Here is a 16,112-nt window from a genome sequence, read left to right on the forward strand (position 1 = left end):
AGCTAACCATATTGTTCACTATCTTGCCTCTTGTGGTCAGAAGTAGGAAAGTACACAGAGAGGTCTGCAAGATTTTCTCACCAAAACCACCAAAAGGATTTACAGTGGCAGCACAATAGACATAATCTTTAACTTTAATTCAATTGCCAAAGATTAGGCCTGTGTTCACCTTGATTATTGGTAAATAAATCAATTTACTGTAGTGTACTGTAGTATTAACCAAATAATTAATAGGATATCACTAAAAATAAAAAATAATACAGCAATGAAAATCATTTATGATATCTAGTGTGTGAATACATTTTGTAACTTCAGTGATAGATGCATTTCTGGCATAGTGGAACAGTGACATTTACAAAGCTATTTATTAATGTTGTGAGCAAAATGATGCATTTGCACATTATAAAATGCAGCAATAACATTTTGACTGTCTGCCTCTTTTCAAATCCACTCAAAACTCATCTCTTCAAGACTATTTATTCTCTCTAATTGCCTCTTTCTTTATGCATTTAAAAAAACTTTTTGTATGTTTTTCCTGTAAAGTGAGTCATTTCAATTTTTTTTATTACATTTTCTCCTGCTTTTGTAAACATCATCTGAAAATCTCTATGCACAAAACACAGTAGTATACACTTAACATACCTCCGCTATATTTATATATCATACTGTGTATAAATACAACTCCTCTCCCATAGTCAACTCTTCACAAAGACAGTGATGTAAAAAACAAAACAAAAAAACAACACTACCACTATGGGAGGCTCATTACTCTGCTTTATCAGTCACTTATTTAGAATGATGTTACTAATGTGAATGATTTTGTGACATTTCAAACAGATTCAAGCGTGTTTTTTGCTGTGCCAGAAATTTCATCATATCGAAAACTCCTGGCATATAAATGCAGGACACATTGCCGCAATGAAGCCACTTAAACGTTGCACAAAAAGTCGATTACACTGTCTGTGTCGGTGTATTTGCAGAGGAAAAGTGCAGATCCCAACGACTGGTCTATTAGTGGCGCAGTGAGTGGAAGTGAGGGCAGAGCGTTGGATTGTGGGTATCTGGTGTTTCCTGATAGATTCTGACAGTTAGTCAGCTGTTGTGGTAAAGTTTTGAACAAGTGTGGGGAGCTTTCTGTCGAGTGTTTTTTTACACCTTCTCTGACATATTCCGAAACTGGAACTAAATTTCTTACGTGCCGTCTATCACCGAGCTGCAGCCCGTAAAACTGTAATTAACAGAAGTTCTTGCTAACGGGGGGACAAGTTTCGGAATGAGTCTGAACGAGCATTCCCTGCAGGCTCTGTCCTGGAGAAAACTCTACTTGAGTCGAGCCAAACTCAAAGCCACCAGCCGCACTTCTGCTTTGCTGTCCGGCTTCGCTATGGTGAGTTAGTTTTGACTTTAGTTACATGGTGTGAATGGAGGCGAACTTAGGCCGTGAACCGCAGTATGTGACGCACATTATTGTGTCCACAGGCCTAGTCCAAACTGTCACCGCACGGTCCCAGAGACGGCGGCTGAGCGCTAATATTTACCGTTAAGAGACATTTTCTGTCCGTAAACACGGTTTAATTAACCAAATACGTAATAAACAGAAAGGTCATAATACGAGAAACAAACTTTCCTTAACTCTTTTTAAGTTATGTGTGACTTTGGACAACTTTTCCACTTAGTCTGACGGAGCTGTAGGGAGTTTGCAATGTCCGAAGTGAAAAGAAACAAACTTTAGAGGGCTTGGCCTGTTCACCCTCAAATCCAGGCGTTATCCTCCGCCATAAAAAGTAGACCGCAGGACAGCCAGCACCAATATCTTGGAAGTCTGCTATAAATTATAGCCGATAGTGGATGCAAATGTTTGATCTGTTACTGAAATGTAAATATTACCTGCAATTACTTGCATGCTACTGCATTTTTGCCATATTCGATATGCTGATAATTTCCAATTAAATTGCGCTAAAACAGACTGAGGCACACTGTCTAGCTTGCAGTGACACATTTATTTATGCTATTAGTGCAACGTTTTGGTTGTGATCACAGCAGAACCAAAGTGATTGTAAAATGTCTATGCTCCTTAGGTAGCTTAATACAACTTTTCCTACTACCTGTCAAAATCACTTTAAATCATGGCGCCTTGAAATATGTTAATATTGTATACTGAATTTTAACTACATTTAATATTTCTATGCAATTTAGAAGTGTTTTTTTTATAGTATTGTAAAGCAATTTTTCCAGAGTATATACAAACCTTTTAGTACTAGCCTGCCTGTGCTGTGTTATGTTAATTATGTTGTTGTATGTAAGCTGCTGAACACTCGAATTTCCCCCTGGATTAATAAAGTATCTATCTATCTAGACCTTCATCAGGCAAATAATCATTATTTGGACTATTTGTTATAAATAGTATTTGAACTATTTGTTGTAAATAGTCAATATTTGGACTGTTTGTTATAAATAGTTCCTCTTTGGATGAAGGTCTAGCATCAAAACATTGTACTAATCGCACTAATAAATTTATCATTTCAAGTTAGACAGTGTGCAGGAGTCTGTTTTTGTGCTTGTTGGATTTGCTCGTCCCTGCCTCATGTAATAGATATGCGAAGAGTTCCTTTGGGCTGCACCTAATTGCAGACTGCATCAAGTGTTTCCTATACTGAAATTATATTATCTTTCCTACTCTTATCATGATCACCCACTGGCCATTCCAGATATAAAATATGACGTGTTTGTGTAACTCTCTGAAACATCGGACACTAACCAATGTTATTATCCGTGTCAATTCCTCCAACATATGTTCGCTGTCAGTTTTAGCACTGTTTAATATTTACATTTCATATTATTTATAACTTTTCTGTTCCGTTTTTGTTTTTAGTTTACTTATTATATTCACTACCTGTGAAATAAAGTAAACAAGCTTATGTTCCAGACCCCTGCGATAGACACAAATCCACAAAGTAGCGACCATATTTATTTTACTATTTCTATATATTTTAAGGCTTTATAAACCCACCCCACACACAGCAGAGCAACACAATGCACAGCAATCAGACGTCGTGTGAAATGGACAAGAGGAGATGCTGAATGCTGTTGTACATGGAGACAAAGGAGACTGATGCTACTGTTGCTGAGCCAATCAGAGCCCAGCACTGTACGCTACGCATTTATTTCATTAAATATTCTTTTAATATGTTTTAATTATTATTTTAGATATATTTTTAATATTGTTTTTATTTTTTTTAGGCCAAAACATGCTTATTTTACCATAAAAAATAATTAAAATAATGTAGCGATCTCAGAGCTGGTTGCTATACCTGAACTGATGTGCTGCAATGCACCATGGGAGTTCAGGGTGTGGAGAGTTTAAATGTCATTATTGTGGTTTGTGTTAGTGTTACAGTGTTATTACCTCCGCCAAGGAGGTTATGTGACACCCGGCGTCTGTCTGTCTGTCTGTCTGTCTGTTAGCAAGATAACTCAAAAATGCATTGGCAGATTCACATGAAATTTTGAGGGGATGTAGACTATGATAAGAGGAAGAGCTGATTTAATTTTGTTGGCAATCCGGAAAGGATCCTGGATTCTGGATCACTTTGAATTTTATTAGTATTGTCGCAGCCGTGGGGGCCGCTGTGACTGTGTTCCAGGTAGGGGGCCGCTAGGCATCATGGGGGCAATTATGTGTTCTTTGGGAATTGTTTTACGGGGTTGTTTGTTTGTTCCAGACGTTCTTTAATTACTGGTTGCATTTAGTTAGTTCAGTTCTGAGTTCGTTTTTGTGTTTGTTGTTTTCATGTCTACCATAGCTCAGTGGGGTTACGGGAGGAGTGACCTCGGCCTGCAAGCCGGTACGTTGTGAGTTCTGGAGTGCTTATTGTGGTAGAGACAATAAAGCCTGGTGTGCTAACTGTAAGATTTTTCGTCATTCCTGCCTTAAGTCGCCGCTCAGTGCTACAGTATGTTTTAGTATGTGGTCCAAAATATGACAAACACATCATAGGTTAGTATGTCGTCCAACAAATTGGAGGTGTCCAGATAGCTCAACTGGTTAAGAAGGTGATTCGTAAACAGAAGTGTGTCAGAGACGCAGGTTTGATTCCAGCTCATGATCCTTTACTGCATGGGTTTCCTGTTTTCCTCTCTATCCTTGGCGGAGGTCTGCACTCTCTGAGTGCTTTTCTAGTTAGTGTTTGTGTTTTTGTCAGCCTAGTTAGTTTGGTTGCATGTTTTGTTGTCAGGACCGTGTAGTGGGATGACTTCCTGCCACAGTCTCAGTTCTGCTGCATTGTGTGTCAAAATAAAAGCATCTCCCAATTGCATAGTGCATGAAAGGTGGATATCTTTTGTCCAGTGTCATTTTTCAACAGCTTGTTATAATAGTAAGTATTTAAAAAAATACCTATCTGCAACAAAATCAGCGATAGTGGAAAATCTGCGATAACAAATGCAATTTAAGAATCCGTGGCACAGTGAGACATCGAAAAGTGACTCGATATGGTGAGGGATCACTGTAATTGCAATTACTTGTAGGACAGTTAATCTCAGACTAACATGTCCTGATTGTGACAGCCATACCTAACTCCCATTTTTAATTCCAAAACCTCATAAACCCAATGAAACATATGAATTTGTCTCATGATTTAGATCCTAATACTTAAGTTCATTACCAATCAGATGCCACTGCTCTGCTTTTCACTTAAGCTAACTGTGAGGAACTCATTGTGGAGCTGTAGCAGATTCTGCTTACAGCACTTGGATGCTGCTAAAAACTGATTTGGCAGATGAGCATCACAACTTGCTGAAGCGCACATAGATGAAAAAGCTTGCAGCTGCCCACTTCTCTATCAGTACTGAAACTGGTCCATCATATCAGACTGGTGCATCCAGTAATAACAGCTTAAACATACAGATAAACAGGGTTGCAAATATTAACTGTTTTCCTGTCTGACTTCCCAGGTTGCCATGGTGGAGGTGCAGCTGGAGCGGGATCACAAGTATCCTCCGGGGCTGCTGATAGCCTTCAGTGCTTGTACCACAGTCCTGGTTGCAGTGCACCTCTTTGCTCTCATGATCAGCACCTGCATCCTCCCTAATCTGGAGGCCGTCAGCAACGTTCACAACCTCAACTCTGTCAACGAGTCTCCCCATGAGCGCATGCACCGCCACATAGAACTGGCCTGGGCTTTCTCCACCGTCATTGGCACCCTCCTCTTTCTGACTGAGGTGATGCTCTTGTGTTGGGTGAAGTTCTTACCCCTCAAAAGCACCACGGAAGATGGCAGTATAAGTCCTGGCGAGGCTGCAGCCATAGCATCCACGTGCATCATGGTGCCATTTGGAATAGTCTTTATCGTGTTTGCCGTCCACTTTTACCGCACGCTCGTCAGTCATAAAACGGACCGGCAGATCAGAGAGCTGGAGCAGGTCATTCGGCTCCAGAACCAGCTAGACCACCGGGCAGAGAATGACGACCTAAAGGCCGCCGTCCACTTTCCCTGATTATATCCAGCAGCAGAGACATTCAGCACTGCTTTCAATAGGAAATCTTATATAAAAGCTTTATTTTTTATGTCTATGAAATGTGCTTAGATGCTTTACTTTTGGAATTGCAAGCTTTGTGTGTCGAGTGTTGCACGTTACCGAGTCCACTTTTAGATAATACACGTTGTCAAACTTCTACACATTATCAGGGTTCTCGCCAGGATTTTTTTTCAGCATAACGGCAGGTCCTCCTGCGCGCACGCGCGCAATAGATGAGAACGCGTGCGCGCAATAGATGGGAACGGGTCAATCGACAGGAAAGTACGGCTGAGGTGGGGAGACATAAATTAACCTAGATAGGCACCCAGTTGAAAAAAACAAACGCACATTATCTGTCAAAATAACAGCGCAGCGGCCCTAATCACAGTGTTAACCCTTCCTGTTCAGCCCTCGACCGTGGTCAGGAAGCCCGGGGTTAACCCCCTTCACTTCTCTCTCACTCGCTCTCCCCCTCCCTCCCACACACACACGCTGCTCTCTCTCCCACTCTTATGACGGAGCCACACACTCATAACAACAGCGTAATCTTTGAAATGCGCTGGCGTAGCGGCCCTAATCACAGCGTAATCTTTTAAACTGAGCGTAACGGGCCGTTAAGACTGCGTAACGGCCCATTAGACAGTGTAACGGGCCGTTATGACAGCGTAACCCTGATTATATATTAGTTTTTCCTTCAGGCAAAAAGATGTGCTGCCGGCTCCATTTTTTTGTGACCTGGAAAAGAACATATCTTCATCATAACTTAATGTATTCTAGGGTTGAAATTTCAAGGTTACTTCACATGGGCTCTTGTGGATACTTTGATTATCCATTTTGGAAGGCAAATACTGGTTTTAGAGACAAATCTACTACATAGGAGAGAATAATAAGTTGCTGTTCAGCTGTAAATGACAGCAAAAAGTAATACGAAGCATGTCTTGTAAAATTGTCCATAAGAGGAGGATGTGGACAGAACTTCATTTTTTTCTGTGGTAAAGCTTACCACTTGTTCTGTCTTTCTGCAGTGTTCCATGTATAGTAAACTGTTTACACTTTCTTCTGTGCTGCTGGTAGAGGAATATTTTATTGTATGGCCCTACAGTAGCATTCACCTTAGCTTTTTAATATTTTATTTGAATTTTTCTCATTTGCCTGGTGCTAAATTAGGCTTGGTTTGAAGGTCACCAGGCCTTAGTGCTTGCTCATGTGTATTTTTTGTTTAAACATAGTTACTGATTGGTTTAAGTTGTGCCATATATGCCAAAGATCTTTTGAACGCCAAGAATTAGTATGCATAGGAAAAATTTTGAAATCTTAAATCAGTATTTGTGTGCAATCTGAGGCAACAGCACTTTAAATTAAATGCTGGACAGGAGTGCTTTAAATCAAAGTGTGTTAATGTAGTACACGTTTCAATAGGGAAGGTTTGCTGGGAATCCAAATGTGAGTAGTTAAGGTGGCATGTTGAGTCTGTGTCTGTCTTCAAGACTCATTTTTCCTCCTTGAAAGGAGTCTTACATGAATCCCACATAGTTAATTTGAAAATGTGTTTTCAATTTCACCTCATGTTTGAAGTTAAAAAATACTGTAAACCCTCTAAAATGGTTACTAATTTCCAAAAAAAGTGCTGACTGTACTGTTACAATGCATGAACACATTGGAAATGTGTGTAAGTTTGTGTGTTTTGTACTTTTCATAGTTTACAAGCTCAAGCATGTTCACACATTAGGTTACAGATTTTTAAAGTGTGGATATGGGTTGTGTGTTCATTGTCCTGCGGCACATTGCTGAATAATTTTACTTGGGTTTTGTCATTTTCTTTGACTTTACTGTAACATTGGTACATAATAGTATCATTACAACAGGATGCATTACATCCCTGAATTTGGTCCCTAAAATGCTCTTTCATAACATGAACATGCATTTTTTTTGAGAATATATACATGTTTGATATCAACTTTTGGTCAATATTTGACATTTTTATCAAGTGACTTTGAATTAACTGAATGCTTATTACCTCCGCCAGGAGGTTATGTAATCACCGGAGTTTGTTTGTCTGTCCGTCTGTGTGTGTGTGTGTGTCTGTTTGTCTGTTAACAGCATAACTCAAAAAGTCAAGGACGGATTTTCACCAAATTATTACAGGATGTCTGGAAGAGCAAGAATAAGAATCGATTAGATTTTGGAGGTGATCCGGATCACCGTCTGGATCCAGGAATTTTTTGAAGGACAATTGAGAGATGGCTGCCAGGCTGATTTTGAGTTATGCTGTTAACAGACAAACAGACACACACACACACCCACACATGTTTGTTTTTCTATACCGGTGGGGACTTACCATTGACTCCCATTCATATCTAACTCCTAACCCTTACCCTAACCCTAACCTTAACCATCACCAAATCAATGCCTAACCCTAAACAAACGTTTTTGCACTTTTACATTTTTTATTAATAACAATATGGCCAAGAAAACGGTGTTGCCACCCGTGGGGACCTCATTTTAGGTCCCCACCGTAAGACAAGTCCCCACCTTTATAGCAAATAGTCAGGTCAAAGTCCCCACCGGAATAGCAGAAACAAGTACACACACACACACACACACACACAATCAAACAGACACACGGCATGGTGGAGGTATGCGCTCTCCGAGTGCTTTTCTAGTTTCAAAGTGTTACTCTGTCATTATTGCAGCGTCAATTAAATGAAAGTAGGTTAATTGAGGTAAACTATGCACGCGCTGAGACGACTCTGATGGGAAATACCACGTGGCTTTTTTACAAAACAGTGCCAGTGAAGGCATGTTACTTTGATTTATTGTTGTGGTTTATTTATTTAACCAAGTAAATGTTACTGTATACAGAGAGGTTGTAATGCTTTTGTCTATGCACAGCTTTACGTGAATTTTCAGTAAATACTGTAAGTTTTGCTTATGTGTGTTGTTAGTGACTCACGAAAAACAGTCAAGAATTTTTTGTTGCCAGTTTGAGAATAAAAAAAAAATGTCATGATTTGTGAGATGTGTTGCAAACTTTTATGCTAGGAAATACAGACAGTAGTACACAGTATAATCTTACTGAAGTGCATCTCAAATTAGGACACTGAAAGGGAAACCAATCAGGAAACACATGGACATGGAGTTTGAGTGCAGCTCACACTACCAGTCAGTCAAAGTCATGAGCTGCATCACAATAAGACACACCGACTCTCACTCTTTCTGACTCTGTCCTTCACTCTCGTCGCCATTAGTGCTTGTTTTGTTGCTTCTCTGAATACATTCTGCACATTTTCGTTGCATTTGGCAGAGCACTCCAAGTATGCCGCTGCATTTATTTTTCTTCTGGCCTCTTCACCCTGTCAGAATAGAGTTTTATTCCTAAAAATGTTAAATACAGAAATGTGTCACTTTTTGTTTGGTTTTGGCTACATGTCCCCAGCCAGTTAAAGAGATGATTTTACTGAATACCTGAGTATACTTGATGTAGTTCTGGCCCAATGACCAGAGTTCCTCTTCCAGGAATTTGTCTGAACGAAGGTCTGTTTTGCACCCAACAAGAATAATGGGCACCCCAACACAGATTTGCTTCACCTCAGGGTACCACTGAAAGACATGCAAATATTGTGGTATTTTTGAGAAGCACTAATTGCAAAATGATTGTAATGCATAGGTGATAATGCATAGTCATATTTTGAGAAACTTAAACAATAAACATTGAAGAGACAATATACAAATACCCTCTGGAAGACATTATCAAAGCTTGAAGGACTCATGACATCGTAGCAGATCAGCACCACATCGGCATAAGCGTAGCTTAAGGGCCGCAAGCGAGGATAGTCCTCAGTGCCTGATATTGACAAATTCAAAATAAGCAGTTGAAATTACAGAATGCAATATTTTATCACTTTGTGCTTTGTAATAAATCATGATGAAACTAAATCAACAAAATCAAAAACGGTTTCTTAAAAAAAAACTACCTGTTCAACGAGGTGACTTCCAAAATGAGATCTTACCTGAAGTGTCCAAAATCGACAGTTGAAATGCTTGTCCTTCAAACACTGCATTGGCAAACGTAGAGTCTACTGTCTTTGGTAGAAAAGACTGAAAATACATGATTTTTATTGTCTTAATTATTAATTTCTAATGTTCATTTGAATAATAATATTTTTGTTTTCTTTAGATTTTGCATTAATTGAATGTCAGGCAGTATTTATCTATTCAAAATGAAATAGCAGAAAATACTGGAACAACAAAAGTCATGTGTAACCGAGTCACAAAGTGTTTCACTTACCTCTGGATACTCTCCTGTGGTGTAAGTTATGATCAGCGAGGTTCTCCCAGAGTCACGGTCTCCAACAACAACAACCTTGAAGAATTCAAGGTTGAAGTATTCTTGCTCACTTGTTCTTCCTCTGCTGGCTCCTAACCCTTTCTGGGTCATGTTTTCTGAAAAGACAAACAGGGAAGAATGCTTCCAGTGACAGCTGGTTCTGGCAGTGTACATACGCTGTAGAGAGATAATCCAGACAGAAACAGGAACTGTGACTGTAGAAAAAGAAACCCATTATACCCACATATGATGATTTAGTGTTTTCTGATGACAGCTGGTAAAACTATGCATGTAAAACGTATAAGATCAGTTACAGTTGCTACATTTTCATTTGATGCAGGCAGACTGTAAACACCCTTCAGCTAAAGGTGAGAGCCCACACTTTGACTTTATTGTTGTTGCTTTACTTCAGAGACGAGGAAGTTCAGTACAGAGTCAACACAACATCACGTGGTTTACTCCATATTTGACTATTACATGACTATGATGGTACAACACTCAATCTTAACTATGTGGAAGGTTTGAAAATATGATACTTTGACGCCACCCAGTGTTTCAGCACGCAGCATGTATGTTTGGTCATCCTGTTGGCTGGATTTGTCTTCACTTGGGCTTCTACAGATTCTTGAATCATTTTTGGTGCTTACAAGTCTTTGAAAGAAGATTGTGCAGGAACAGATTCATAAGTACACAACATGTGAATTTGACAAATGTCTGGGAGCAGTCGCTACAAGAAAAACAAAAATGAATTTTATCCCTGACTAGCTGTGAATGACTTAAACTAACTGTTACACTACCATAAAAGAACAACAAAAATAGATTTCACAAGAATAAGTCAAGCCTAATTCATCTCATTTAAAACAAAAGAAGCAAAACAAAGTGTGCATGTATCTGTACTACTGAGTGCTGCAAAACAGAGCTAACCATATTTTTCACTAACTTGCACCATGTGGTCAGAAGTGTGAACATACACAGAGAGGCCTGGAAAATGTTTTCACCAAAACCACCAAAAGAATTTGCTGTAGCAGCACAATAGACATAATCTTTAACTTTAATTCAATTACCAAAGATTAGACCTGTGTTCACCTTGATTATTGGTAAATAAAACAATTTACTGTACAGGGTTCTCGCCAGCGCATTTCAGCGTAACGGCCCATTACGCTGTCATAACGGCCCGTTACACTGTCTAACGGGCCGTTACGCAGTCTTAACGGCCCGTTACGCTCAGTTTAAAAGATTACGCTGTGATTAGGGCCGCTACGCCAGCGCATTTCAAAGATTATGCTGTTGTTATGAGAGTGTGTGGCTCCGTCACAAGAGAGGGAGAGAGAGCAGCGTGTGTGTGTGTGTGTGTGTGTGTGTGTGTGTGTGTGTGTGTGTGTGTGTGTGTGTGTGTGTGTGTGTGTGTGTGTGTGTGGGAGGAAGGGGGAGAGCGAGTGAGACAGACGGACAGTCGGACTCGGTGCAGTCAGAGGAGGAGAGAAGGTGTGTAGTTTCTGGGTTGGTGGTACTGTGCGGTTCAGCCATTGTTGATAGACAATAAAGGCTGCAGTGTTCTTCGATATGGCTGGGCTCCTGTGTCTTTGCCTCTACGGCTGCTGAGGAAGTGAAGGGGGTTAACCCCGGGCTTCCTGACCACGGGCCGAACAGGAAGGGTTAACACTGTGATTAGGGCCGCTGCGCTGTTATTTTAACAGATAACGCCATGTGCATTTGTTTTTATCAACTAGGTGCCTATCTAGGTTAATTTAGGTCTCCCCACCTCAGCCGTACTTTCCTGTCGATTGACCCGTTCCCGTCTATTGCGCATGTGCGTTCCCGTCTATTGCGCGCGCGCGCGCGTGCAGGAGGGCCTGCCGTTACGCTGAAAAATAAATACTGGTGAGAACCCTGCTGTAGTGTAGTGTTGTATTAACCAAATGATTAATAGGATATCACTAAAAATCAAAATAATACAGCAATGAAAATCATTTATAATTTCTACTGTGTGAATACATTTTGTAACTTCAGTGATACCATGATGCATTTCTGGCATTTCAGATTTCTGTTATAACAAATAAACAGTGACATTTCCAAAGATATTTATTAATGTTGTGAGCAAAGTGATGCATTTACACATTATAAAATGCAGCAGTAACAACTTAATACATTTTCTCATGCTTTTGTAAACCTTGTCTGAAAATCTCCACATACAAAACACAGTAGTATACATTCAACATACCTCCACTATACTTGTAAGTGATATGAAACATACAATACCAGAATTACAAGCTCATTGCTCTGCTTTATCAGTCACTAATTTAGGATTTACAACAGATGATGCCACTCCTGTGAATCATTTTGTAACATTACAAACAGATTCATGTGTGTTTTAGCTTTGACAGAAATTTCATCATATTGAAAACTCCTGGCATGTAAATGCAGGAAACACTGCTGCAATAAAGCAAAAGTTGCACAAAAAGTCAATTGCAGTCTGTGTGCGTGCTGAGCAGATTCTGTAATGTTTTTTGCAGAGGAAAAGTCCATCCTGACGACTGGTCTATTAATGACACTGTGAGTGGAAGTGAGGGCAGAGCGTTGGATTGTGGGTATCTGGTGTTTCCTGATAGATTGTGACAGTTAGTCAGCTGTTGTGGTAAAGTTTTGAACAAGTATGAGAAGCTTTCTGTCGAGTGTTTTTACACGTTCTCTAACACTCTCCGAAACGGGAGCTAAGTTTCCTGCATTTCATCTGTAAGAGAGGTTGCCTGTTTTGCAGGCGAGTGAAGGCATCATCTAGGTTCATCGAAAGGAGGGCATCCACTTGATAACCCAGAGGATGCCCTCACTCACTTGACCATCCCACAGAGTCTCAGGTGTCTTATGTATGCAAGAAGAAATATCAACATCTAGTCCTACACACCAGATCTAATCACCTGGTGAACCTGTGACTGCTGTGGCAGGACAGCTCACAGCAAGGGAAAGACCTTGTGACAACACGGAACGACAGCTGGCAGGAGGGAATAGACCCCAACGAGGCCGTCATGAGCTGGCTATTCATGGTGGCAGGACCCAGTACAAGCAGTGTGTGGGTCCCACTCACACCTGGTTATGAAGAATCATACAAAGAAAATACCCCCTGAGTCAGGGAGAGCATTATGGAAGATGTCTCCTCAGCAGACAACCCGGTAACAAACACAGGAACAGAACAGACAACGAGAATAAAGACAAGCACACATGACACTCCAGCACCGACGGCAGGACACGTGCTCCAGAGCTGCATATGTGACTGGACAAAGGTTACCTCAACTAAAGGCCTTAAAATACACCAAGGCAAGAGAGGGTGCCTAAAGACGGGCCAACAGGGAATTTGCATCAACAGTTACTTTCTTAGAAGTCGGTCGAGTCGGTCGAAAGAAGTTCAGCAGCAGGACACACACTACAGTCTGCAGGACATCAACATCCCTGTTCCTGAGGAGCAGGATACAGGCACAGGAGTTCAACCTAAACCTAATCCTTCCCGACCTGCAGTGGAAAAGAAGATCCAGGGGTGAAGGCCATTAGTCAAGTGGCCTAAATCCTGCGACAAGACACTGTGGAAGGAGGTCAACACTGATCTCTGCAAAATCTTAGAAGGCATCAAAGACTCCATCATGAGGAAGTTAGAAAGAATGGGGGATCTGTTATATGCCGATAGAGCGGGAAGGTTTGGAGTGGTCAAAGATAAGTGACCTGCTCTGTTAATTCCCACCAAATCCAGACAGCAGACAGACATAGATCGCTTTGTCAAGGAGAGGAGTTAGCTGAAGAAACAATGGAGGAAGACCACAGAGCAGGAGAAGGAGGACATAAACCTGCTGCAGGGAGAGATCCAGGGAAGACTTGTCACACTGAGGAGAGCGGAAAACCTTCTGAGGAAGCGCAGGAGGAAGGAGCAAACTAAATCACGCTTCTACAAGGACCCATTCAAATTTGTAAAGAGCCTGTTCACAAAGGAGAAGAGTGTAAGTCTCTCAGTGTTGAAGGCCACTCTGGAAGAATACCTGAAAAAGAAGAGGTGATGCTTTCACTCGACATGCCACCACTCAATCCACCAGTGCACCAACTGGACATCTACCCACGCAGGTAGGTCGAGAAAACTGTGCATAAAGCAAGGGCTGCATCAGCATCAGGTCCCAATGGGGTATCATACAGGCTCCGCAAAAATGCATCAGACGTCCTGCGATTCCTCTGGAAGCTGATGAGACTTGCGTGGGGATAAAAAGGAGATGCAAACGGCCTGGCGGAGAGCCGAAGGGATCCTTATTTCCAAGGGAAAGGATTCATCGGAGATTAGCCAGTTCAACCAGATCAATCTTCTTAACGTCGAAGAAAAAATCTTCTTCAGCATGGTGGCTCACAGGCTAGCAGGATACTTGTAAAGGAACGAGTTGATTGGCATGTTGATCCAGAAAGCGGTCATCCCAGGCTTCTCCGGTTGTGTGGAAGATGCCAGCATCATCTGACAGCAGATCCAGGCTGCCAAGAAGGAGGGATCAGACCTTCCTGTGGTCTTCCTGGATCTTGCAAATGCCTTTGGTTTAGTCCCTCACAACTTCTTGTGGTCATCCTTCAACTTTTTCAGGGTTCCAGCAGCTCTTACAAATCTTATCAAGGCTTACTGTCAGGACATTCAACTCTGTTTTACAACAGCACAGTACACCACAGCCTAACAACACCTGGAGGTGGGAATGATATCCAGCTGCACCATCTCCTTGCTTTCCTTCACCATGGCCATGGAGGTGATCATTCAGGCATCTCGTTGGGTGGTCGGAGGACAGCAAATAAGACCTGGACTGAGGCTGCCACCAGTCACAGCCTACATGGATGACCTCACAACACTCACCACAACCAAGGCCTGCACTATGGAGTTAGAACAGTCTCATAATTCACAAATGCACACAGAAGAATTCACAAATGTAAACTGCAATCCACAAATGCACACAGAAGAATTCACACATGTGAACTGGGGTTCACAAATGTAAACTGCAATCCACAAATAAATTAAGAAAGTTCACAAATGTATTTCTGCATTCACAAACTGCTTTTGTGTGTGAATCTTTTTTGAGACTGCTCTGCCGTCAGCTCGATCCACAAATGCATTTTTTTCAACACGGAAGTTTCTGTAGCCAATCAGATGTCTCCCTCCTTTCAGCCAATCACAAAAACTCACCCCACGTGGGGGTGGGTGTACTGTTCAGCCAATCATATGAACGCGTCCGCACAGCGTTATACTTCACCGTGTCATTGGGCTGAAGAGTGAAGCTGCCCGTCGGAGAGACCATGGCGTCTGATGGGGACAATAGACCCTTTATTTGTTTACAAACATTGTGACGTTTTTTGTGGCCGGGGCTTATGCTGGAGGCAAAAGCTGAGCGAGAAGTCAAGCGGGACTGGGAGTATATAGTTTGCGCTGGGAGTTTGCAGCGCAAACTCGAGCATTTTTAACCCGTTAAACTTCAGTGTACCACCGGCGGTACACCTACTAATTTGCATAGGAATTTAAAGAATGTCCGAAGGCTGCAAACGTGATTATATAAACATTATACGCCGATGGAAAGCTTAGATTCTCATGAATCCGCCGGTATAAACCACTTTCAGATGTGATTACCACAGCGGATAATATAAACACATTTGTCCGACAAACAACAAATATTCATCCATCCGTTCTCTGTACACGGCTTCAACGTACACAGCGCGACTCACATTTCCGGGTTCATTACTACACACAGATGAAAATATTCCACAAAAAACGGCCATAATCTAACCTTGGACATCCAGACGACACAAGCCAGTAAACTATTTTGTCCAAAACATGTCTTGAAGTCGGTATATAATCCACGAATCGGTCGTTTTCAAGGAAATGCACCTCGCGATGCGCGTCCAATATTCCCTGTATTTCCCGTCATATTTAACGGGTTATTGTTTTTGATTGTATTTTTTTTTGTGTGTCTTGTTGTGTCCTTATGGTGTGTGTATTTGGACCCAGTGTCTGGAATAAAGCTGAACTGAATTGAATTTAATATTTTTTATTTACAAATAGAATATTAGCGATTTTTTGTACTGAAAATGGCTGGAATTGACTGCAGCTGATCGTCTCTGTCCAGTCTTTTCGCCTCAGTGCATTTAACCACAACTGTATTCGTTCCCTCTGAGCACGAGTGTTCGGTGGAATCCTATAAAACTTTAATTTGCGTTCGCCAATGTCATTCCTCCTATTCTGGCATCCAAAAACACAGCAGGACGACAT

At 41.3% G+C, this 16,112-nt stretch overlaps 1 protein-coding gene and 1 long non-coding RNA gene across 2 annotated transcripts; one reads left to right on the forward strand and one right to left on the reverse strand.

The window, feature by feature from the left end:
* Positions 1–944: 944 nt before the first annotated feature.
* Positions 945–8,527, forward strand: LOC110970537 (calcium release-activated calcium channel protein 1-like). The gene is made up of 2 exons (XM_022220825.2): positions 945–1,387; positions 4,954–8,527. The coding sequence occupies exons 1-2, from the start codon at positions 1,274–1,276 to the stop codon at positions 5,494–5,496; spliced, it is 657 nt and encodes a 218-aa protein (XP_022076517.1). The 5' UTR covers positions 945–1,273; the 3' UTR covers positions 5,497–8,527.
* A 9-nt stretch (positions 8,528–8,536) lies between these two features.
* LOC110970533 (uncharacterized) lies at positions 8,537–9,987 on the reverse strand. Its single transcript, XR_007943246.1, has 5 exons — positions 9,806–9,987; positions 9,528–9,615; positions 9,252–9,361; positions 8,983–9,117; positions 8,537–8,870 (listed from the first exon to the last, which is right to left on the reverse strand). It is a non-coding gene; the product is annotated as an uncharacterized LOC110970533 (long non-coding RNA).
* Between the last annotated feature and the right edge of the window lie 6,125 nt (positions 9,988–16,112).

The sequence above is a fragment of the Acanthochromis polyacanthus genome, chromosome 7, assembly GCF_021347895.1.
Source record: "Acanthochromis polyacanthus isolate Apoly-LR-REF ecotype Palm Island chromosome 7, KAUST_Apoly_ChrSc, whole genome shotgun sequence".
In the NCBI taxonomy this organism is placed as follows: domain Eukaryota; kingdom Metazoa; phylum Chordata; class Actinopteri; family Pomacentridae; genus Acanthochromis; species Acanthochromis polyacanthus.

Excerpts from the sequence above, each read along its gene's own strand:
- LOC110970537 (XM_022220825.2), top strand. The coding sequence starts at position 1,274 with ATGAGTCTGAACGAGCATTCCCTGCAGGCTCTGTCCTGGAGAAAACTC. Across the intron at positions 1,388-4,953 it reads TGCTGTCCGGCTTCGCTATG|GTTGCCATGGTGGAGGTGCA; the intron begins GTGAGTTAGTTT and ends CTGACTTCCCAG.